Genomic DNA, 25,975 nt, shown 5'->3' with positions numbered 1-25,975 from the left:
GCGGTCAAAACTCCCATGTCTTGCCTTCTTGAGTGGCCAAGCCCTGTGGCAGAGTGGATACTGGACCCCACCTAACCTACAACTAATGAGAAGAAGGGCCCTGTAAGACGGGTTAACCCCACAGAATCTCCTGGCCAGTTATTTGTAGGGACTATGGTCTGGGAAGGGAATTCTTGGAAGGAAATTAATTAGCTCATTAAAAATATTGGAAATATTCCTCTGTTTCTTTAACATGTCTCAGTGTGAACCCACCTTCATAGGGATGCTTTGCTTTCCTGAGAGGTGGCCCCTTATTAATGTCATTGTCCTGCCCAACCACAAAGCTAGGTCTCCATTCAGGCTAGAGATTTCATTCTTTTGTCCTGAAGGAAATATTTTTTCCTTAATGAGGTCTTAACTGCTATTATGATATTACCATATTAGCATTGGTTGAAGAAGGAGGAGAAGAAGAGGAGGAGGAGAAGGAAAAAGAAAAAAAGGAAGAAGAATTTATATATATAACTTATTTCTTATTTTATGTGCACTAATGTTTTACCTGCTAGTATGTGTGAGGGTATTGGTTCCTGGAGTTGCATACAGTTGTGAGCTGCCATGTGGGTGCTGGGAGATGAACCTGGGTCTTCTGGAAGAACAGTCAATGCTCTTAAACACTGAACCGTCTCTCCAGCCCCGCTTTTTGTTTTTTTTTTTTGTTTTTGTTTTAGGTTTTTTGTTTGTTTGTTTTGTTTTGTTTTGGCCTAGTGATACCTACTTACCTACATCTATCTGCCTGTCTGCCTGTCTGCCTGTCTGCCTGTCTGTCTCTCTATCTCTCTATCTCTCTCTCTATCTATCTGTCTATCTGTCTGTCTATCTGTCTATCTCCATCTATCCATCTATATATTTATCCATTCATCTACCCATCCATTCATTCATTTATCTGTGTGTCAGTGGGTATGCACAACTTTATTTGCATGTACAACTTTAAAACTGAGGAAAGTAAATATATATATATATATAATCTCCTTATAAGTTATTTTTCTTTAAAGAAATTGGTTCAGTGGTTACCTAAAATTACTCATTTGTCCCTAAAAAAGTATATTTTATATGTTATCAGTTTATATTTAAGGTTGTACCAAATATCAAGATCCTAATAGCTTATTATTAATTTGTAAAACTTAAGTTAAACATATTTCAACATCATTGGTTTAGTACTAAAATGAAATGTTATTGTTGCTATTATTCTGGGAGGAAGCAGACTTTTAACTGTGGTTTTAGTTCACAGAGAAATCAACAATATTCATTCAGGTAGATGCAGCCAGTAGGCAGCCAGAAATGTGATTTCGATTTAGGGTGAAGGAGGTGGTGAAACGAAATTGGAAGCTTTCCTCTACACTGCCATAGAAAACCCCAGGAAAGAGGCTGTTTGGGGTTGAAGCCTAGGAAAGAATATCTTTGAAAGAGTGGGAGAAACAGGGAAATAGGTTAGGCAGGGATAGTACTTGGGTATTTTATTTGTTGTTGTTTTGTTTTGTTGAAGTAGTAATATTTGTAGTCTCAGTTTTTAAACTTGGAAACATTTATTGACAGTTGAAAACTTTTCTCCGATGATGGAATCATGTGATGGTCAGCTGTGTGATCATTTTAGTTTCTACTAGAAGCAAATGTAGAAAGTGGATTTATCTGCGTTTTCTCTCTGCATACTACATACCTATGAATGTGTCTTATGTTCTCCCGTGCCCTCCCTTCTTTCTTCTCCCTGTTCTTGTCCATTTTACTCTGACATCCTAGCCATCCATCAGTTCACCAGTCCTCCCAGAGTTAAGGGCTCTTTGCCAATTAGTTCCTCCTACCAAGGAGAAGAGGGACACTGAGGTGAGTCCTAATCACATCACTTGGAGCTTCTGAGAGAGCTTTGAAGTTGTTTCCAGGGCTGCTTTAAAGAGTGTGCCACAAAGAATGGGGTTCATCTTAGCTCAGCTGGAAGCCTGGTAACGCCGGGCACTACCCAGGAGGGCCGCCACGGAGGAGCCTTCGCCCTGACTCTAGGGAATGCCTCCTAGGCCAGAAAGAAGTTGTTCTGATTGGTTTTTCTTTTTTCAGAATTGCTGTGGAATTTGCTTAGATATTTAGTTTGGATAAGTTAATGCAGTATGCTTAAAGATGGATTAACTGAAGACTGCAGTTTCATTTTAAGCACACTTTTTGAGTTAGAAAACATCTAAGCAGACAGAGCAAAGATAAAAAGGATGTAATATACAAATCAAGGGGTCCTGTGAGTTTGCTCTCTAAGTTCTTGATATACTTGTATTTCTACAGCAAGGTTTTGCCACCAATCTCTAATGTGCTTGTCCTGTTCGGTGAATGGGACATTCCTGTGACCGAAAGGGGTCCTGCACTTGTCCTTTAGACTGAGAGTTTGTCTTACATTCTTATACTTTAGAGGACAAGTACTTACACTCTTTTGCCATGTTATACCTCAGATGATTTTCTGAGGTAGTCAAGTAGAGTCTTAATAGAAATAGTCTTACACTGTTTGGAAACTGTCATTGTTTCTGTACTATCTCCTTTTCTCTTTGTGAGATGTAAACATGCTTTAATGTGTTGTTAATAATAACATATGTATGTATTTAGAATTGAGAAGTTACATTGTTCCTGCTAGGCCGACCAGTAACCTCAGGATGTGCGGTACCCAGTATCAATCTAGGGGTTGGCTAAAGAACAGCGCAGGTCAAAACGCAGCCCTGCTGTTCCTTCATTGAAGTGACAGTAGGGCTGTTGGAAGATGCCACTGTAGGCTCTGGGCTGGATGTACTTTTTAATCTGCTGAAGTGTTATACAGATTCTTTTTCCTATAGGTGTGTCGATGCAGTTGATGTAACAGTGATTTAGTGTAGCTGCTAAAATGTTGTGGAGAGAGAGGGGGGGGGAGAGGAGAAGAGACATTAGCAGGGTGAGTGGGAGGTGGGGGACTGTTGGTATTGGTTTGGCTCTCCGTAGTCTCTGGTCAGCTTCTTAAGATGGAAAGCTCTCCAATGCTCATGGATTGGCAGGATTAATATAGTAAAAATGGCCACCTTGCCAAAAGCAATCTACAGATTTGATGCAATCCCCATCAAAATTCCAACTCAATTCTTCATAGAGTTAGAAAGAGCAATTCTCAAATTCATTTGGAATAACAAAAAGCCCAGGATAGCGAAAACTATTCTCAACAATAAAAGAAACTCTGGGAGAATCACAATCCCTGACCTCAAGCTGTACTACAGAGCAATTGTGATAAAAACTGCATGGTACTGGTACAGTGACAGACAGGTAGATCAATGGAATAGAATTGAAGACCCAGAAATGAACCCACACACCTGTGGTCACTTGATTTTTGACAAAGGCGCTAAAACCATCCAGTGGAAAAAAAACAGCGTTTTCAACAAATGGTGCTGGTTTAACTGACTGTCAACATGTAGAAGAATGCAAATTTATCAATTCTTATCCCTGTACAAAGCTCAAGTCCAAGTCGATCAAGGAACTCCACATAAAACCAGATACACTGAATCTAATAGAAGAGAAAGTGGGGAAGACCCTCTAGCACATGGGCACAGGGGCGAAAGTTTCTGAACAGAACACCAATAGCTTATGTTCTAAGATCAAGAATGGGACCTCATAAAATTGCAAAGCTTCTGTAAGGCAAAGGACACTGTCAATAGGACAAAACAGCAACCAATGATTGGGAAAAGATCTTTACCAATCCTACATCTGATAGAGGGCTAATATCCAATATATACAAAGAATTCAAGAAATTAGACTCCAGAGAACCAAATAACCCTGTTAAAAAATGGGGTACAGAGCTAAACAGAGAATTCTCAACTGAGGAAACTTGATTGGCTGAGAAGCACCTAAAGAAATGTTCAATATCCTTAGACTTCAGGGAAATGCAAATCAAAACAACCCTGAGATTCCACCTCACATGAATCATAATGGCTAATATCAAAAACTCAGGTGACAGCAGATGCTGGTGAGGATGTGGAGAAAGGAACACTCCTCTATTGCTGGTGGAATTGCAAACTGGTACAACCACTCTGGAAATCAGTCTAGGGGTTCCTCAGAAAATTGGACATAGTACTACCTGAGGGGCCAGCTATACCACTCCTGTGCATATACTCAAAAGATGCTCTAACATATAACAAGGACACATGCTCCACTATGTTCATAGTAGCCTTATTTATAATAGCCAGAAAATGGAAAGAACCCAGATGTCCCTCAACAGAGGAATGGATACAGAAAATGTGGTACATTTACACAATGGAATACTGTTCAGCTATTAAAAACAGTGACTTCAAGAAATTTACAAGTAAATGAATGGATCTAGAAAGTATCATCCTGAGTAAGGTAATTCAGTCACAAAAGAATGTACATGGTATGTCCTCACTAGTAAGTGGATATTAGGCAAAGAGTGTGGAATGCCCACAATACACTCATGGACTACATGAAGCTCAAGAAGAAGTTAAGACCAAAGAATGTATGCTTCAGTTCTACTTAGAAGGGGGAACAAAATAATCAAGGGAAGTAGAGGGTGGGAGGGACTTGGGAGGAAGAGAAGAGGGGGAGGGGGAAAAGAGGGGAAGAATCAGGTATGGGAGGAGATGAAGATGTACAGAGGGTCAGGAAATTGTACAGAGTTCACACATCCCATCTCACTTGGCTCTTGGGTACTAGCTTTTGGTGTTTGGCAGAGGACCACTCCTGAGGGTCCTGCAGGTTTTCTTGAGCTGGATCTTTCCAGACAGATGTACAGTGGGAACTTCTTTGCAGCTGCTCATTGTGGCCCCAGGGCCACTGCAGCTCCCAGTCCTGTCAGTTCAGCACTCCAGAGACAGGCCAGGAGGAAATGATGGAACAAAGTGAGGTGGCCCTTCTAGTGCTGACACCGTTTTCTCCCTCAGATCAATGTCCAAAGCACAGTACAGGAAGGACTTTGACGATTTTAATTTTAAGTATTTTAAAAAGGGAAAATTTAAAATTCTTCTGTCAGTACTAATAGGAAGCCTCTGAACTACCCTTCCTTGCCCTTGGCACCCGGGAACTGGTGCTGTCTACAGGAGGTGGCCAGAGCCAAGCCTCTGGGGGTGCTGGACCGCGTCCTGTCAGTATGATCCTGAGGTGTGAGAACTGGGCTTGCCCTGGTGTCTCTAAGCCTTTATCTATCATTTACTCTCAGAGCAGATGGCATGCACCCCTTTAAACTGAGCACATCTTACTTCTTAACCCATTCGAGGTGTGTCTCCATTTTACCATGATAAGTATAGGGCCCTAATTTCGGAGATAGAGAATTCAGAGTGGAAATTAAATATTTCCTCTGCTTTTCAACTTTATAAGTAAATCAAAGTAGCTTCAGGCTTGTTATTGATGGCCTGAATGAGTCATTTTTAAAAAGCCCTGGGTGAAGGAGAAGGATAGAGGGGTTCACAGAGACCCTCTCACAAGCCAAGAGTTTATATTTAAGTTTGTTCATCTTTGTATGCATATCTCTGCTTAAAGCCCAGGGAATTATCCTTCTGTAAATTATAACTGACAACTTGATAAAAGCAACCTTATAGATATTATCATAACTTAAAACATAAGAAGATTGTGTGTGAGTATGTGTGTGTGCGCACGCTCATGTGTTGAGGACTACATTTGAGGGTCTGTTCTCTCCTTCCTGTGAGGGCCATGGGGAGTGAACTCAGGTTGTCAGGATTGATACCTGGTACCTCTACCTTATGAACCATCTTTCTGGCTCACCAGTGATTCATATATACATACACATACATACACACACATGTACACGTGTGTGTGTGTGTGTGTGTCTTATTTTGCTGAGGAACATTTGCAGCAGCTAAGGAGGCAACATGCTTGAGTTCATAAGTGTATGAGAATGCTGCTATCCTTACCCTTAGGTCGACTGGTCACATTTTACATGTTGATGATGCAATTATAAAAACACCATTTCTCCCCTCCTGTAACCTTCCCTAACGCACCCTCCACCCCAAATTTATGGCCTTTTTTCCCTTACTTGTTAGTTACCCCCCCCCCCCCCCACGAACCTGCTGAATTTGTTTAGCATTGCTTATATGTATATACTTTTAAGGTTGACGAGTTGGTATTGGCTAACAAATTCCCATTCCTGGTGGAGACTAATCCTCCCTCTGTCAACAGTTCTAATTTGCCTGTAGTTCTTTGTCTATGGGGTGAGGTCATGTGAGAGTTTCCCCTCCTCATTACTCTATTGGAATTGGCTTTACTTGGGTCTTGTTCAGTCTGCAATATTGTTGGGGTATTATGGATGAAATATGTCTGTCATTTATAGTAGCTTTTCTGTTTCTCTGTCTTTTATAGTCTCTCTGCCCCCTTTTCCATGATATTCCCTGGATTTAAGGGCAGGAATTGTATTGTTAATGTATCCACTGAGGCTTGGTACCATTTACTTTTTTCTCTGCATTTTGACCAGTGTTCTGTGATGGTCTCCATCTATTAAAAATAGTAGCTTCTTTGATGAAGGGTGAGAGCCACACTGATCTGTAGGTATGAGAGAAAATGTTTAGAATGCAGTTAGGAATTAAGCTGGTTTAGTAATGTGGTTGTAGTATGTTCTCCCCCAAGATGGTTGACCTTACTAGCCCTGGGTGTTGGTTAGGTTTCTAGTACCAGGCAAGATTTCTTTCCTGTCAGCAGGTCTTAAGTCCAGTTAGGCTGATTTCTACCAAAATATGAGTGGATAATTAATTTTTCTTTAGACAATTTTATGTTTAACAAATGGTGAGCAAATATATAATTCTGTTTTTTTTTTCATTTTAGTGGTAAGATACAAGGGAATAAAACTAGAACTCTGGTTTCCTAAGTTTATTTTATAAGTCTTAAGCCATATTGCCTGTGTGTAGCTTTGGAAATATTAATCTTAGCTATTTTTAAATAATAGTCAAGAATGCATATGATTATGATACAACTGCATCTATTATATTACATATATAATTGCATGTGTAATATTGATATGTAAGCCTGGCATGATATTTACATGAAGGTGATGGATGCTAGCAACTTGTTTTATATATGAAGTACTTTTCCTCTGAGTCCTGAAAGTGCTTGTCGTTCAGATCTCAGTGAGATTTTGAATTTTCTGCTTATTATTTGCACTCCTGAACTCTTACCAAAGCATGAGACCTTTTCTTTAGAGAACAGAATTTTTTTTTTAATTTCTCAAATGCACTAAAAGAAAGTAATTTAAGAGCTGCCATTATCTTTGAGACTTGACCTGAGGTCTCATTAAATGTGTTTGATAAAAATATTTTTTTCTGTAGCTGTATTTAGAGAACTTTTGTTCTCCTTCTCACATGTCTACTTACTTAATAATTACTTAGTAATGTGATAAATGGGAGGGTTTGTAATCAGTTACAAATGCATTGTAGTTTCTTATGAACAAATTGCACAGTTTCTTTTGTACAAAATAACAAGATAATCTAATGTTTTGATAACATTGCATTTGAATTGCTCTGGCCTTGACTTTTTGGCAAGGTAAATCCCTTAGAATGTCTTCTTACTGAATTATGGATCCCCTAGCACAATCAGGATATAGCAAGTGTGTCAGAAATACCAGCTATTCTATAGGGCTGCTTGAATCTAGACATTTGAGACCAGCCTAACCAATAGGGACTCCATCTCAAAAAGGAGAAACATTGTTGTTATTTTCTAATAACAAAGCAATATTAACTTAAGATATTTAATGACAAACAAGTAGAATCTTATTATGACTTCTTATATTACTAGAATGACCTAGAGAATCAATAGGATCAGCTCAGCACATTCAAAGGATAACACAACACAATTTGCTAATATGTTAGTATTAGTGTGGTTTTAGACTCCTGATAATTCCTTTTGATAGATTTTTTGATAATGGTAAAGTGATTAAAAAGTCAGATCAAAGCTTAATCTTTCTTTTTTTAAAAATTATTTACAGGAGAGGGCTGCTCACAATTTATATGGCCAACTTGGTAAGTAAAGGGGTTTTTTTTTGTTTTTTTGTTTTGTTTTTCTTTTTTCTAAATTAAAAAAAAATTTTTTCCAAAGGGTTTTCTTTCTTTCCGTTTCTTTTCTTTCTTTTTTTCTTTCTTTTAATGGAAGAAGGAAAAACTTGAATTTGAGCATTTCCTGTATATTTCAATGGCTAGGCTAGTGTTGAATGGCTGGGAGAACCTGATACCACTTCATTGGTTTCTGTCAGGGACTTTCACTTATTTGAGAACAGAATCAACTCACTGCCATCTGCCCTTTGGCATTCTTCTTTTCTAGCTTCAAGTCTTTGATTGGTTACAAGTTTGTACCTGTATATCCAGCTCTCTCACCCCGTTTAATTTCCTACTCTGCCTGTGCTGTTGTTTTAATGGGAGAAATGAGTTAGGGATGAGTTCTCATGATGAACCTTTTACATTAAAACCCGAGTGTGATAGCATAATCATCTCAGTCCCCAAGACTGCAGGAGTGAAACCAGTGCCACGCACTATCACAGTGCACACATAATCCAGATGCTGTTGCATGTTCACCACTTAACCTTGTCATAGCATTTTTCTTTCTTTTTTAAAATTAAATTATTTTATTTACTTACAGTCCAAAGGTTGCCTGCCCCCCTTTCTGGTCGACCCTTCCAGAGTTCTTCATCCCATCCCTTCTCCCTTTTGCCTGCGAGAGGGCATTCCCAGCCCCCCTCGCATCCATCTTCCCCTGGGCATCAATCTCTACAAGATGATTAGGTATATCCTCTCCCACTGAGGCCAGACACTGCAGTCCTCTGCTGCATAAGTTCCAGGCGTCAGACCAGCCCATATATGCTCTATGGTTGGTAGCTGAGTTCCTGGAAGCTTTGAGGGGGTCTGGGTTAGTTTATATTGTTGTTCTTCCAATGGGGTTGCAATCCCCTTCAGCTCCTTCAGTCCTTCCCCTAACTCTTCCATAGGAGTCTCCAACCTCAGTCCAGTCAGCTGCTGACAGAGCCTCTCAGGGGACAGCCATGCTAGGCTCCTGTCTGCAAGTTTAACACTGTATCGGGAATAATGCCAGAGTGGTGCCTGCCCATGGGATGGATCCCAAGTTGGGCCGGTCACTTGATGGCTGTCTTAGTCAGGGTTTCTATTCCTGCACAAACATCATGACCAAGAAGCAAATTGGGGAGGAAAGGGTTTATTCGGCTTACACTTCCGTACTGCTGTTCATCACCAAGGAAGTCAGGACTGGAACTCAAGCAGGTCAGAAAGCAGGACCTGATGCAGAGGCCATGGAGGGATGTTCTTTACTGGCTTGCCTCCCCTGGCTTGCTCAGCCTGCTCTCTTATAGAACCCAGAACTACCAGCCCAGAGAGGTCCCACCCACAAGGGGCCCTTCCCCCTTGATCACTAATTGAGAAAATGCCTTACAGTTGGATCTCATGGAGGCATTTCCTCAACTGAAGCTCCTTTCTTTGATAACTGATAACTCCAGCGGTGTCAAGTTGACACAAAACTAGCCAGTACAATGTCCTTTGCTACAGTCTCTCTCCAGATTTTGTCCCTGCATTTCTTTTCTTTTCTTTTCTTTTCTTTTCTTTTCTTTTCTTTTCTTTTCTTTTCTTTTCTTTTCTTTTCTTTTCTTTTTTCCATTTTTTATTAGGTATTTAGCTCATTTACATTTCCAATGCTGTACCAAAAGTCCCCCATAGCCACCCACCCCCACTCCCCTACCCACCCACTCCCCTTTTTTGGCCCTGGCGTTCCCCTGTACTGGGGCATATAAAGTTTGCAAGTCCAATGGGCCTCTCTTTCCAGTGATGGCCGCCTAGGCCATCTTTTGATACATACCTGCATTTCTTTTAAACAGGAACAACTCGGGGTCAAAAATTTTGAAGGTAGGTGGGTGGTCCCATCCCTCTATTGAGGGCCATGTCTATCTACTGGAGGTGGTCTCTTCAAGTTCCATCTCCCAACTGTTGGGCATTTTGGCCAAGGTCATCCCCATTTAGTCCTGGGAGCCTCTCATGTCCCAGGTCTCTGGGACTTTCTAGAGGTCCTCCCAGTCCCCAACCTCCACAGCTGCATATTTCCATTCATTCTCCTGGCTCTCTGGGCTTCTCTCATGTCTTCCCCCACGCCAGATCCTGCCCCCTTTTCTGTTTCCCTCCATTCACCCACCCAGGTTCCTCCTCTCTGCCTCCCATGATTATTTTGTTCCCTCTTCTAAGTGGGATTGAAGCATCCTCACTTGGGCCTTTCTTCTTGCTAAACTTCATTTGGTCTGTGAGTTATATCATAAGCATTCTGTACTTTGTGGCTGATGTGCACTTATCAGTGACTATGTACCATGTATGTCCTTTTGGTTCTGGGTTATCTCTCTCAGGACAATATATTCTAGTTCCATCTATTTTCCTGCAAAGTTCATAATGTCCTCCTTTTTACTAGCTGAATAGTATTCTACTGTGTAAATGATCCACATTTTCTGTATCTATTCATTTTTTCCTTTAAGTTTTATTGCATTATGATGAAAACAGATACAAAATTTCAATTTATCTGAATTTGTTAACATTTAAAAACATATTTTGAGTAAATAGACTTACATCACATTCTTCTTTCCCTTTTGTACCCCAACTCCTCTCAGAGAGCCCTCCCCCCTTCAAAACCTGCAAGACCTTTTGTTTTTTTATCATATGCTTTAAAATTTGTAAAATATTATAACAATAAAAATGAGTATTATAAAAGTTGTTTGATATAAAACAACAATCAATTGAACAGCCTTATGTAGATGTTTGTTTACAGGAATACTGAAAAAATATGTTTTTTTAATATAATTTTTAAAAACTCCAAATATATTAACTGTATATTTTAAAATAATATATCACTATTAGTTTTTTTAATGAATATAAATAGACAAAGTCTTTGTGTTTGTTAGTTTGTTTTGTTTTTAGTAGAGCTTAAAATTTTGGCTCTTACTGTAGTCTTGCACGCTTTCTCACGACCGGCCAGGAAGAACACAACAAACCAGAATCTTCTGCGGCAAAACTTTATTGCTTACATCTTCAGGGGCAAGCGTGCAAGCCCTAAGCCCCCAAAACGAAAGCGAAACCCCATCCCTCTTTAGGAGAGTTATCCTTCGCCTAGGACGTATCACTCCCTGATTGGCTGCAGCCCATGGCCAAGTTGTTGCCACGGGGAAGGCAGAGTACATGGGGTGGAGAAATACCCTTGGCACATGCGCAGATTATTTGTTTACCACTTAGAACACAGCTGTCAGCGCCATCTTGTGACGGCGAATGTGGGGGCGGCTCCCAACATCTCCCCCTTTCCTTTTAATAAGAGCAATAGGCCACCCATATTAATGAGAGTGGAGATAGAGGTCAAATACCCAGTGTGCAGGTAAAGGAGCCATGTACAGGATTAGCTCTTAGGCTCACAGGCTTTTACCCAGAGCAACCCTGACCTGCTCCCGTGTCGTTTTACCTGGAGAGAAGGACACTTGGACACTCAACCTTCTTGAAAGATGACATGTCTCCCTAGAATAGGCTCATATATGCCGCAGAGCCCTTCTACTGCAGTGCTTAGCCGTGCAACTCTCTCGGGCTGCTGAAGCACACTCACTCTATCCCGTGCAATGAGACTAGCCTCGTGGTGTGCAAGAGCTGAGTGGCCAGCGACCTATTGCTTAAGCATAGATAACTATATATCAGGGGAAGCACCATGTTCTAGAGCTGCAAGTGCCTGGGCAATAACCACCTTGTCTCTCCTAGTTTAGGCCTTAAGCTTACAGACCAACCAAAGAAGCAACACTAATCCACAGCAAAGTGTATCTCCAAATAATATCAATCCCACCCATTCTTTAAAGAAGGGAAATGCTGAGGAGATCCAATTGGGTAATCCTTTGGTCAGGGACAGGTCCAAGCGCGTGGAGTTGACCTGAAGTCTCAATTCCCGAAGGGTCTGTTCAAATTCAGCCGTCCAATTCTGTAACATATACTGAGAAAGACTTTTTGACAAATTAGCTGCCCTAGTAAATTTCTCATACTGAATGGAAGTAACACACAATCCCGGAAACTTTTGTTCACATCCCAGCTGAGCTATTTGCCATAATACACCTAGTTGTTTCTGGACAAGATCTATGAGTTGATTAACCAGCATGAGACCACCCTGTATCATGACATTAGCTGAGGCCTGTTTATCTATGACTGTAGTCACTGAGGCTGACAAAGTGTTAATGGTGTCAGTCGTCTGGACCTGTCCAGACAGAGCCAAGGCTGTCTGAATCAAGGCCAAACCCAGTCCCTAGTTAGTGGTAAAAAGCAGGGGAATACTTGAGCATTATACATCACCGGCATTGGGAGTGGAAATGTCGACATTATCTCCCAACGCTGCTCTCTCTTTGTTATTGACGCCCTGGACATCACCAAGACGAGGGACATCAGTATTCCCTTGGTCAGTCTGGATTTTTCGGGTGAGTCTTTCTGGTATCCAAAATGGGTTGTCTTCATTCTGTGGGAAAACACAAATAGCTCCCCTGGATCTTATCAAAATAGGATCCGGGCCATACCATTTATTATCAAGGACATTTTTCCATTTAACCATCTCATTGGGCCTATCTGGCTCTGAACAATGACGTTCAGCCGCAGTATGGCCATGAGCATCAATATTTAAAAAATTGAGTGTAAAGAGTGCCATAGATACAGACACTCTTGGTACTCGGGGTAGAGTCTCGACTCCCCTCTTCTGCTTTATTAGATAGGCTTTGAGGGTGCGATGCGCACGCTCAACAATACCCTGTCCTTGAGGGTTGTATGGAAGTCCAGTTAGGTGGGTCACGTCCATCTGACGGCAGAACTGCTGGAATTTTTGAGATGTATAAGCTGGTCCATTATCAGTCTTAAGGAGTTTGGGTTTCCCCCAAGCACTCCATGCCTCAAGACAATGTTGAATCACATGTGAGGCTTTTTCACCTGTTAAAGGTGTGGCAAACATTACACCAGAGCAGGTGTCAATAGAAACATGTAAATATTGATTTCTCCCAAAGGAGGAAATATGCGTGACATCCATTTGCCAGACCTGTAATGGCCTGACGCCACGAGAGTTTACCCCTACATGAATAGATAAAATTTGACAACAATCTAAAGGCATTATTAAGTAATCAGAATTATTTTCAGTAGAACCAATCCCTCTGGCGGCTCGAGGAATACCAGAGGAAGGAAAAACAGCCATGTAGGCTTGGCAAAATTATTAGTTGAGCTATTCTGTCCCCTTGTGATATAGAAAAGACAACTTGAGGACAAGAACAGAGAACCTGAAGTTCCCCTTTATAATCCTGATCTACAACTCCAGGGTGGACAATAAGACCTTGTAGGCTGCAAGAGCCTGCCTCTGTCATACTGGCCACAAAATCTGAGAAGGACTCCTAAGGTCCCTGGACGATCTTTGTTAGTTGTCCAGTGGCTTCACCTGCTCGGGAGAGCGCCTTCCAGGCCCTAATAGCCTTTTCATCTGATTCAGAACTACTAAGAACTGGCTCCTTGAACTCACCTAGTGATGAGTATAGGCTCCTTCTCCTAGAAACCTCCGCTGATTGATCTTTTTTCTTTTCTTTTTCCTTCTCCTTCCTTCCAATCTCTCCCCAGGTATTCTTACCTGACCTTAACTTTTCCTCGGGTTCAAGACCCTTGGAAAGGCCTGTATACTTAGTTTGTGTACCATATTTTCTCTTTGCTCCTACTCTCTCTCCCCGCTTTACTTCTGATAGATTGCCCTGAATTTCATCCAGAATTTTCAGCCCTATCTTTATCACTTGATAACATGTGAAAAAGAACAAAAAGGCTCCTAACACTAGAAAAAGTTCAAGGCCAAACATACCTTGTAAAGCTATTTCCCACTTTACTTCTGATAGACTGTCTTGAATTTCGTTAGAAAGTTCAAGGCCAGGCGTACCTTGTAAAGCTATTTCCCACTTTACTTCTGATAGACTGTCTTGAATTTCGTTAGAAAGTTCAAGACCAGACTTACCTTGTAAAGCTATTTCCCACTTTACTTCTGATAGACTGTCTTGAATTTCGTTAGAAAGTTCAAGGCCAGGCGTACCTTGTAAAGCTATTTCCCACTTTACTTCTGATAGACTGTCTTGAATTTCGTTAGAAAGTTCAAGACCAGACTTACCTTGTAAAGCTATACTTACGGGTACCCTGTTCCCCAGCTGAAGAGTTCTGAATTCACGCAGTTGAATCCTTCTCAACAGTCTGTGTTGTGGGAACACTTTATTACCACCGTTCCCCAGCTGAAGAGTTCTGAATTCACGCAGTTGAATCCTTCTCAACAGTCTGTTTTACGGGAACCTTCATTACCATAACCCGCAGTTCTGGTTCCGGAATGAGGGATCTTCCTTGCGCCGGTGATGGTAAATTCCGTCCCGGGGTTTTCTCGTCCCAGGATTTCTCGTCTCAGGTCTTCTCGTCCCGGGTTTTCTCGTCCCGGATTTCGGCACCAACTCTTGCACGCTTTCTCACGACCGGCCAGGAAGAACACAACAAACCAGAATCTTCTGCGGCAAAACTTTATTGCTTACATCTTCAGGGGCAAGCGTGCAAGCCCCAAGCCCCCAAAACGAAAGCGAAACCCCGTCCCTCTTTAGGAGAGTTATCCTTCGCCTAGGACGTATCACTCCCTGATTGGCTGCAGCCCATGGCCGAGTTGTTGCCACGGGGAAGGCAGAGTACATGGGGTGGAGAAATACCCTTGGCACATGCGCAGATTATTTGTTTACCACTTAGAACACAGCTGTCAGCGCCATCTTGTGACGGCGAATGTGGGGGCGGCTCCCAACACTGTAGTACAAACACAAAATAAGAACAGTTTTTGGACATTGAAGTTTGTTGTAATAAGGCGTACTTGAATGTCCCTCACATCACCAAAAGATTTTACCTCCATAGTAGATAAGCTAAGAGTTGACAGTTCTGCTGCCCCAAGGAATGAATTGTAAACACACATTGCCTGCTACAGTCAAAGCTATTTGACTTGAGTGATTGTCCTCATTCTCAGCCCGCAGGGAATAGGTTGCATTTATTTAAGAAATGGTGTGTGTATTAAGATGGTCTACCCATGAAGTCATCCATCAGCTGTTTCAATGAACAGTGGCTATGCTTGGAGGGTGGTACAGATGTTAGGTGAGGGTAAGATTCTGGTTCATTGGCTGTGATGATTTTGAAACACAGTCATCTCAGAATAAGAGTAACATAATCTGGGTGTGGTGGTGCACGCCTTTAATCCCAGCACTTGGGAGGCAGAGGCAGGTGGATTTCAGAGTTTCAGAGTTCGAAGCCAGCCTGATCTGCCGAGTGAGTTCCAGGACAGCCAAGGCTACACAGAGAAACCCTGTCTCAAAAAAACCAAACCAAACCAAACCAAACCAAACCAAACCAAACCAAACCAAAAAACCCCAAAATAAGAGTAACCTATAAATTCCTCTTCTTTAAAATTGATACAATAATCATAAATATCAAGCAAAGCCTCCAGTCTCACTCTTTGTTATTCTCTTATAAGCCACCTTCCAAATTAATTGTCTATATTTCTTTTGACTGTATAAATCAATTTGAATTATGTAAGCTGTCCTGAAAACCATTGTATAGTGTAAAGACATCACATAAACAATCCTACTGATAGAAAGGCTGAGATAGGAGAAGCATGATTTCAAGACCATTATGTGGCACAGAGCAAGACGCTGTCATGTACAAACAAGCAGAAAGTGTATATGGACTGTACAGTATTGGACCTGTTTCTCCCATTACCAAATTAGAGAGACCATGGGATGACAGCCAGTACATTTCTAATTCTTCATATTTTTGAATTTCATTCGATTAGAATATGTTAATAATATTAATTTTCATATTAAGAAATATTAAGGAAAAGTGTTTGTTACTTCCTGTTAATTTTCTTGTTAGAGGTGGAATTATGTTTGTGTGGGTTTGTTGAAAGATTACTTTCTTGCTTCTTTTAGGGTGTAGTTTCACTCCTTGTGTTGATGTTTTCCATCTATTATTCTTTGTAGGGCTGGATTTGTGGAAAGATATTGTATAACTTTGGTTTTGTCATGGAATATTTTGTTTTCTTTCTCTATGGTGATTGAGAGTTTTGCTGGGTATAGTAGCCTGGGCTGGCATTTGTGTTCTCTTAGGATCTGTTTGACATCTGCCCAGTATCCTCTAGCTTTCATAGTCTCGATCAACACCTGGTTCTCTCTGTATCACTTCCAATGTCTGATATTGGGAAGAACCTTTGCCTTCTGGCTCAGTGCCTTCCATACATTTCTTTCCCATTACCTCTGCCCTTTATTGGACTTGGCATTTTTTTTTTCAGATTGGTTTTTATTTACATGTTTATGCCACATGTGTGATAGTGTCCACAGAGGCCAGAAAGACAGCATCAAACCCCGTAGAGCTGGAATTCTAGGAGGTCATGGGTCACTATGACTTGATGTGGGTACCAGAGCTGGACTCAGCTCAGGCTGAAGAATATGGTTTTGTTTCTTTGGTTTGGTGTTTTTCTTTCTTTCAATTTTTATTTCTTTTCCAGAGAGGGTTTCTCAGAGTAATTTTGGCTCTGTAGACCAGGCTGGCCTTGAATTCAGGCATCTGACTGCCTCTGCCTCCCAAGTTTTCGAATTAAAGTCACGAGCCACTACATCTGGGATAGGAACTTCCTTAATCACTGAGGGATCTCTGACCCAGAATTGGAGTTCTTACAATTCAGAACTAGCATTGTAAATGAAACTCTCTGTAATAGAAGTTCACTAAGGTGCTTTGTACCTCTAATCCCTGTGCTTGGGAGACTGTAACAAGAAGATAACCATGCAGTCAAGGCGAGCCTGATGTACAGAGAGACCCTATCTGAGCAACAAGCAAAAGGGGTGCATCTATGTGGACTTTTCTGTTTATATGTAAGAGATGGATGACCTGAGGTGAAGGGACAAAGGAGTTATTTTTAGTTGCTTTTCCACTGGCTTCAGAGCCAGCACATCATCATCTGTTTCTGGGTACCTACCTTATGCCTACCAGAGGGCTTGTTTTATGGATACGTTTGCATAGTATCAAAGTAAACTATAGCCTGGGAACTCCTAATTCAGAACCATGTTTCTTTCTCAGAAAGCTATCCAACCCCCACCTCATACTCAGTGTCCATGAACACCAACCACACACACACACACACACACACACACACACACACACACACACACACTGTATACTTGAACACCCAACCCCCCACCACCACCATGCACTATAAACAACAGCCAAGTAGTTCCTTTTTGCAAAGAGAACTTGTTAAAAATAGCCCTGGTCTGTGTTTATTCTTCCTCTTCCCTTTATCTGCAGTGTCTGGGCTGGGCTGCTTAGGGTAGTCCTCCATGTTAGTATGGCTTCTTAGCCTTCTCTCCTTATCTGCAGTGTCTGGGCTGGGCTGCTTAGGGTAGTCCTCCATGTTAGTATGGCTTCTTAGCCTTCTCTCCTTTTATGGCATGGTAACTTGGAGCAGTCAGTAGGAGAGTATTCGTGGAAAGTGTACTTTTATGGACCACTAGCAATCAGTTGTCTGTAGCTGGAAGCAACTGGAAAATAAATGAATATGAATGCATTTTGATAATCTCTATGAAAATATGTCCTGAACTGAACTAGCAGTAGTTAATCCCGAAATGTCTGTGTTGTTCACAAAAAAGTGCAGTATGACATGTAAATCAAAATATAATGTTAGTGATTTAACATTTTGTGGTTAAAATACCATAGTTTTGCAGATTTTGTGAAAATATATGACTTTAAGCAAATTACGAAGTTGTTTTCTTAAGACTTGGAAGGGTTCTGTGAAAGGTTGAAAGGGTTCTATACGCTTCTTCTTCTTACCCTCCCAGTGCTCTTTCTGCTTCCTCCATTCTGCCCACTCTAGCGAAACATGACAGGCAACCCCCTCTGTGGGACCTTGGTATCAGCTCTTCCTAGTCTCCAGTATATTTGTACAACTTGCTGTTTCCTTCTTTGATACTATGCTGAAGTGTCACAGTTGTAAGGTCTGGCATCTCTGTTCCGCATCGAGTAACAGTCCCCACATGTGCACAGCCCAGCACGTGCATTTTATTTGTTTCCCCATGGACTTTGTCAACATTTTGAGTTTTTGTTTTTGTTTTTTGTTTTTGCCTTTCTGTCTTACTGACTTCCCATCTGGACATTTAAGTTTGATGTAAGCTTTGGACATGGCTGTACTCTGACTGGAGATGCACATGGCAGGTACTGCTGAGTGGATTTGGTAGATGAAGTGTTTGGTCATCACAAAGAATAATTTACAGGAGGGATTTATTCCAAAGCTTGCTACACCAAACCTATGCTAGTGTGATATTTTGATTAAAAGATTGTAAATACTAAAAGCTGGTGATCACCTTTCTACTTTGAACTTTGGAGAAGAAGGCCATGAAAATATCTGTGTCATAAATATATTACTGTTAACCTAGAGACTGAAGTTTTATCTTCCTGCGTGTTACTAAATTTTGTCTAAAGGTTGGGGCAAAGAGGAAGAATGAGAAACATTGAGCATCTGCAAGTTAATTAATTTTAGCTAGTCTACAAAACCACTAAAGTACAGCGTGCTATGTGATGTCTTAATTATTCACGAGAGTGCTTGTATTAAGCATTTGGTTCTAAATGCTGATTGCTGTGTTTGAAGTGGTGCTGCAGGTGATAGGTAAAGAGATGTGAATTCTGTGCCTGGGATATCTCTGCTGATGTTTTAGTTTTAGCACAGGGTTGTTTCTGTTGACATTTGCATTGTAGAAATGTTCTTTGTGAGCACCCATGTAGCTAATCTTAGTACTAACAAAATTCTTCCCAGTAAGTTTCAGTTGCTAAAATACAAGTTTGTGTGGCTTTAATAATAAGCATTAAATATAGCCTTACATCAATAGAACTAATATTTGTTTAATTCTCATATATTATTTAACATATACTTAAAAATACTGTTTTTTAGATTGCCAAATTGACAGTAAAATATTTGTCAAAGGTCAGATTAATAAAAGGCATATTAAAATTATAAAATAAATAATCAAGTATTTTCTCTGGCTTCTTCACAAAAAGTAAAATGATGGAAAGTTTTTCTGATGCTAAAATCAGTTATACACGTGAGCGCCACTGCTAAGATTCTGCTTCACCACACTGTACTGTACAACACATGATCTTCCTGAGCTTTGCTTACATGCACTTGAGTTTTCTTTATTACATCGTTGTGCCGATGACTAAGGTTTCTAGTCTTTCAAGATCATCATATGCATCAGGTGTTTAAGAAATGTCAAGTCTTATTCTTTATTTTTAGTTTAATTCTAAGAAAAATATTTCAGACGTGAAGTTATAAAGAAGTTTCCAAAAGGACTCATAGAGGAGATTTACTGTCTGAGATTCTTTTTCTTGGAACTAATCTAAACTGAAGAGGAAGACCTGACATGTTTTACAACACCTGGTTAGCATATGGTGATTTAGAGTGACTTTCAAAAGGAAACTGCTTTATAATTTCATTTATGCCATCAGTAGTTTAGTGGTGTGTGTATTTTAAAGCTATAAAGATGCATATACATATGTGTGTGTGTGTGTGTGTGTGTGTGCGTGTGCAGACTCCTACAGTCCTTGCTTTTGCATGGTGAGCATGCAGTGCCTTTGATTAAAGCATCTGTATTTAACATTTTAAACATAAGGGTTATAGATGTTGACACAAGTTTTGTTGTAAGACTGCTTCAATTTAATTAAATTTAACAAATATTATCAGATGTGCGGGGCACATGAAGATATAAAAAGAAATACAAGAAAGATTCTGAAGTAGTTAAGAGAAACTTGATAGATGGGTCTCTAAGAAATAAGATGAAACTAAAAAAGCAGTGATGAATATTATCTCAAATTGCTCCCCCAAATATTATCTCAAATTGCTCCCCCAAGCCTTCCCTGTTGTGCCATGTGCATCAAACGTCCATCCAGTGGTTTGCACCATGAACTCAAGAATTTAACCCTTTCCTTTCCTTTCCTTTCCTTTCCTTTCCTTTCCTTTCCTTTCCTTTCCTTTCCTTTCCTTTCCTTTCCAGTTCCTTACATCCCACTGTGTGGGGGCTGGGGATTGAACACAAGTCATCAGGCTTGGTGGTGATTCATGTATAATTGTGACTAAAGCTTAGGCAATCACGTACTCATGAAAAATTCTCTGTTGAATGAATAAAGAATAAGAGGGTAGGTATTTTTAGATCATGTTTTCTAGTAAGAGGGTAAAGTGTTTTGGAATGTGATCAAACCTTACTTTGTATTCCAAGAGATTTCTGCTTCTGGTCTGTGTGGCTGCTTGAATAATTTCATCATGCTAGGAACTTTATGGGTGGAGATTGAAATCTGAAGCTAGTAGAAAACCTATTCTGACTGGCTTGGCAGTTTACTCTGGGGTCAGCTGGACCTGTGGTGAAATAACAATGCATGTTTCCATTGGGCATGTATCATCACATATAGTCATTGTATATCTTTGCTTTCTGCCTGGAGTGGAAAGATGGTAAAATGCATGTAAAGTGAAAAAGATGAAATGTAAAGAAACTCATTAAAGTGAAATACGTGAATATTTTTAAAAAAGAGGAGATGTAAAGAAGAATTGTATATGGGCTATAAGTAAAAATTACAAAGAAAAAGAGTACATGAGGTCAGAAAGGAAAGACAAAAACCCAAAACAGCCAAACCCTGCCCCACCTGGAAAAAACAAAACAGAACAGTGGAGAAACAGTTTCTGTCGACAGGGTAAGGAGCATGTTGGGTTGCAATGTTTGTTGAATTGCCCCCGTGGCACCGTTAGGATATGGGCCACCTACGAGTTTAGGTCACTGGGCCTTTCCTTCATCAGTAGGTTAGAGCCTCCCTGAAGGAGTGGGTTCATGGAGTGTTTGTTCCCTTTGCTGTCTCTCTGTATGTCTGTTTGTCCTCTCTCTGATGTATCCAAAAGGCCTTGACAATGTCAGTTCTTTTTAATTTTTGAGATTATAATTTACTTATAACTTTTTCCTTCCTCGTTCTCCCTCCAAATCCTCACATACCCCTCCCTGCTCTTCCAGTACAGTCTTTCTTTTTTTGCACTAATTGTTACTGCATGTGTATATGTGTGACTATGTGTACGTGTATGTGTGTATGTAAAAAGAATCTGGTCAATTTGTGTCATGTCCCTGTCTGTTTTCAAGGCTGACCATTTGGCTTTGGAAACCCTTGGGAAGAGCACCTCCCTCCTCAGCTCCCAGCTTCCTCAGTCAGGCTTGGGAAGAGCACCTCCCTCCTCAGCTCCCAGCTTCCTCAGTCAGGCTTGGGAAGAGCACCTCCCTCCTCAGCTCCCAGCTTCCTCAGTCAGGCTTGGGAAGAGCACCTCCCTCCTCAGCTCCCAGCTTCCTCAGTCAGGCTTGGGAAGAGCACCTCCCTCCTCTGCTCCCAGCTTCCTCAGTCAGGCTTTGTGGGCTTTACTCTGCCGCCTCTGTCATGTCTGTTGTTGCTGCCCTTGTCCAGCTCATGTGTACGCAGTTATGTTGTGATACATTGTGCATGTAGCTTCTGACATTCCTAGGAGATATACTCTTGCAGCTTATTTCCTGACCCTCTGGCTTTTACAGTCTTTCCAGTCCCTTTTCTTCAATGTTTTCTGAACCTTTCATGCAGAAGTATTTTATAGAGGAATCCCTTGGGACGCTGTTCCGCAACTCTTCATTGTGTGTGTGTTTTCTGTAGTTGTCTCCAGCTGTTGCGAAGCTTCCCAGCACCTAGACCATTGAGGCAATAAATTTCTGTTCAGTACAGATGACTAGTTTTGGGTTTTGTATCATAACATAGCAAAACACACCAAACAAGGGCGAGGGCTGTAGCGCCTCATCACTGTGGGTACCACTTGGTGTCCTGGTCCTAACTGGACTGTACTTCTCCCTCTCAGAGCAGGAGGCCCAGAGACCTTTCTACTAGCTGCTGGACATGAATGTCTCACTTGTTCATTTCACATTTCCTGATACGTTTGTCACTGGAAGTATTGAGGTTCACTGCTACAGCCCATGAACCCTGTGACCTGGGCCTTGGGAGTGAGGGAAGAGTCACCTTTTCTTTTCCCTGTACTGTTGGTAGGAAGAGTTAAAAGGAAACTTAATAGTTTATGTGTATAGTGAACACAGGTTTACAGGTGTGTGTAAAATTTATCAAAATATACTTTTAACTGTGGAGTTTATTCTTGTAACTGATCAACGGTGTTAAAATTTTATTATTAATTTTTTACAGTAACAAAAGTTCCTGTAGTATCCTAGAGTTTTTTCATGCTCCAGCAAAATAGAGCCAGCTTTTTGTAATAGGTTTGGAATACTTTGAAATACCAAGCTAGTTATTTAGTCATTGTTACTCTATTGTATGTCAGGTGGCTTTTAAATCCTTTGTGTTATGAGATAAAGAAGTGACCATGTTGGGATAAATTTACAGGAATGAACAGCAGGATGACCTTTCGTGTCTCCTTTCTAATGTCCTGACACCTCTCCCTTTCTGTTTGTCAGATTATTTAGTCTAGTTTTTGTGTGGAAAATGGTTATGCAAGCACTCCATTTTACATGTTAGATTGTAGCCTCATCGAAAGACCTGCAGATTCATTCTATTTCTTACGGAGAAAACATGGGCTTAATTCAGTTCATCTGCATTGGTCATTCATGGCCTCCTTGAAATCTTGGAGCTGTGAATGGAGGAAGTCTCTCAAGGATAGCAGAGTTCTCTGGGATGTTCATTGGGATGGTGCAGTATATGTGGGAGGTTACAGGAGGTTTCCCAACTCACATGACAGCAACCAGGAAAGACTGAAGTGGTTAGGAGCATGGCTGGGCATCAGATGAATTCAAATTTCAGTTCCAACTTCATGTTTCTGAGTTACTGAGGCAAGGAATCATTTCCTGGAGTAAGAAAAGGACAAAAAGTATGTTTGCTTATTTACAGATCAACAAGCTTTTAAAGGAATATCTCTACCTATATCTGTCTCTATCTATCTATCTATCTATCTATCTATCTATCTATCTATCTATCTATCTATCTATCTGCACAACTATATATGATTATATAATGTATGTATATCTCTTATGTATCATATATTATTATACCTTCAAATGCCAAAGTACACCAAAGCAGAAATAATGCATAAGTGGCTAGCATTGCAAAATCAGATTTATAATGCATGGTTAATATTTCAAACAGTTTGCTGATTTCAGCATGTTAAAGATGTGCAGTACTTTTTTTGAACTAAGATGTTCATCTCTATAGTCCCGTGTTCTTTTACTAAATCTGGATAAAGCAAGTCATTGCTCCTCAGCACAAGTTTGGAAGGTGTGTAGGCCTGCACTAGAAAGTGATGCTCAGTAACAAGGACTACTGCTATGTTTACTTCTTTATTTCCCTCTCCTGCAGTCCCTAAAGAATCCACAAAATGCTATTGAAGGGTATGTGGGTTTTTTTTGGGGGGGGGCATTAAGAGAAAAAGTTCAGCTTAATACATGAGAATTTTTAAATTTGTTTTTATTCTTTCGGATTTCTCTCCTACCTTTGTAATGTCATGCTAATGGTCTGAGAAGTTTGTGCTTGTTTATTGTATTATGCTTCGTGGTAATATAACCCAGTTTATTTATTGCATTATAACGTGCTCTTACTATATGTTTTTGCGTTTAACATATCTAAACAACTCTGTTAAATAGATCTGACAGGTTTTCTTATTTTGTACATAGATAAAGAAAACTACTCAGAGGGGTATATGCAGTATTTAAGTTTCCACGGGTCATGTATAAGGCTCAGAAATCTCACGCATTGGTGCAGGGGTTAGTGGTTGATATAGGCTACTCTATTCTGTCTAAATATTCCTTAACACTTGAGACTTCTAAAAAAATATGTAAGAGCAAGAAATGACTCTTAAACAGTCACAGCATAGAACTTGATTGTTTCATTTATGGCCTTTAATTAAAGTTATATCTGGGGTTCTGGAATGTAATAGCAGTGGTTTAAAAAGTTTTGCACCAGTATATCAGCCTTAGGCAGTCTCATGGGACAGAAACATGGTTTACCTCTGTGTATTAAATCATTTTATGCCACCACAGTCTAAAAGGGAAACAACTGCTGACACATTTACGGATTAAATTATTTCCATCATGTGATTAAACCAAATGGAAAAATAACTTATTTAATTAATGTTCATGTATTCATCTAGTAAATTCCTAAAAACATCTTATTTTGTAGCTCTTAATAATATTCCTTAGTGCTCTTATGATTTTTATTTATCTATTTTGATATAGCTATAATATACAATATCTAATGATTCAAATATTAAATACTTTATAGATGGAAGAATGGTTTGCATGTGTCATATTTATTCTCTTTTTGGTGAGATACAAACTCTGTAATTTAATGCAACTTCTTTATTATCTTGAATAAACAAATTATAATACTAAAGTCTCCCCTTGGAAAAATGTGCAGAAAATGGTAAAAACACGAATGTACATCTTAAAACACTATGTCTGATATTTTGTAGGACTTATATAGGGATAACTCATAATATGTTTAGCTTATCATTTGCTAGATGACATGTGAGAAGGAGGATATGTTATTTTTTTCCTCCACCAGTATTACCTTGTGGTATTTATTGGGATGCCTTAGCAGACTTCCATGGAAACAGTAAGAATGCAAGATAACACTTAATTACATTACTTAATGGAAATGGGTTATTGCTTGTGGAATTATTTAGATATATTTTGTAGTACTTAGATTCTGGAGTTTCTAGTACTGCTACATTGTCATTAGTTTAATAAAGCTGTACAATGAAGAAATTTAAGGGATATTGGGTTTAAAGTTTAGGTAGTAGTTCATTTAGAATGTGTCTCAAGGTAAGCTATCTTTTAATCTCCAAAAGTGATTAAGAAGATGAAAAAAAAAACCCCACTTCAATTTAATGTGTCATTGGATGAAAGTCTAGAAAGTTACGCAAGCAAGCATTCCTTTTCAGGAAATTTGATCATGTATTTATGAGGGACTGTTTATTTAAAGAAATATAGAAGAAACAAAGTAAATGTTTGCTAAGAAATAGAGAAGGAACAAAGTAAATGTTGGCTAAAAAATGTGCAATGGCCACGTAAGCAGAGGCTTGTCTTAGGTTTGTAATCATTTTTCTTGGTAGATGATTAATAGAAACAGTAATATAATAAAAATGTTTCTAATATCTGAAAATGTAGCAGCAACCTGATACAGGCCAAAAGACAGACTAGGACAAGGGGAAGGCATGTCAGTGTGGGCCTAGAGACCACAATTCTGCTATCTCTCTGACACCTACTAGTTTCTACATAACCTAATTACTTGCATCTAATTTGCTACTCTGGGAACTTGGAGGCCCTGTCAGTACTTCCCAGTGCTGCTTGAGTGTTCTGTTTCTGTGAAAGATGTCTAGCTCCCACCTCTTACTGGCTGTACAGTGATCTTGGTCATACCATTTTACTTACTCATTAGTTTGTAAAACTTATGATTTTTGTATTTTATTGATAGTATAAGAAAAATTTAATTACTAAGGAATTAAAATAAATTTCTAATAGTGCCTCATGAAAAGAAACTTAATAACACAGGCAAGTCTTGACAGCACACAGGGCCATGTCAGCCACTGTTTGGTTTTGTTGTTGTATGATGGTCATAGTCTAGTTTGTGAAGTCTTCATTGCATGGATGATAGTGTCTGTATTTTTAGGAAAGTACATACCATGAAGGCATAAAACATCCTTATATTGAGAGAAACATCCTTATATTTTAATATGGTTTTGTAATACCTAAGGAATTAAAGTTAATTTACATACTTGAGACACATTTGTTTTAACTCTCCAGTTCTCTTGTCTTTTTATTTGCATAGACATATAATATAATGATAAAAAAGCAGTTGGTGTTCTGTTTTTATAATTGTAG

The 25,975-nt window shown here is 39.9% G+C and overlaps 1 protein-coding gene across 7 annotated transcripts in view; it reads left to right on the top strand.

Annotated features, from left to right (window-relative positions):
* Tmem135 (transmembrane protein 135) overlaps positions 1 to 25,975 on the top strand; it is a 264,682-nt gene that overhangs the window by 116,740 nt on the left and 121,967 nt on the right. For 5 of the 7 annotated variants that reach the window (NM_028343.5, XM_011241911.2, XM_030243017.1 and 2 more), the window contains one exon: positions 7,964 to 7,997. The exons of the other annotated variants lie outside the window; for them this stretch is intronic. In NM_028343.5, the coding sequence (NP_082619.3) occupies positions 7,964 to 7,997 (34 nt within the window). The remainder of the gene's footprint in view (positions 1 to 7,963; positions 7,998 to 25,975) is intronic. 7 annotated transcript variants of the gene reach the window in all.

Source organism: Mus musculus, chromosome 7 (genome assembly GCF_000001635.26).
Source record: "Mus musculus strain C57BL/6J chromosome 7, GRCm38.p6 C57BL/6J".
In the NCBI taxonomy this organism is placed as follows: Eukaryota; Metazoa; Chordata; class Mammalia; order Rodentia; family Muridae; genus Mus; species Mus musculus.
This window is presented reverse-complemented; position numbering and strand designations above follow the sequence as displayed.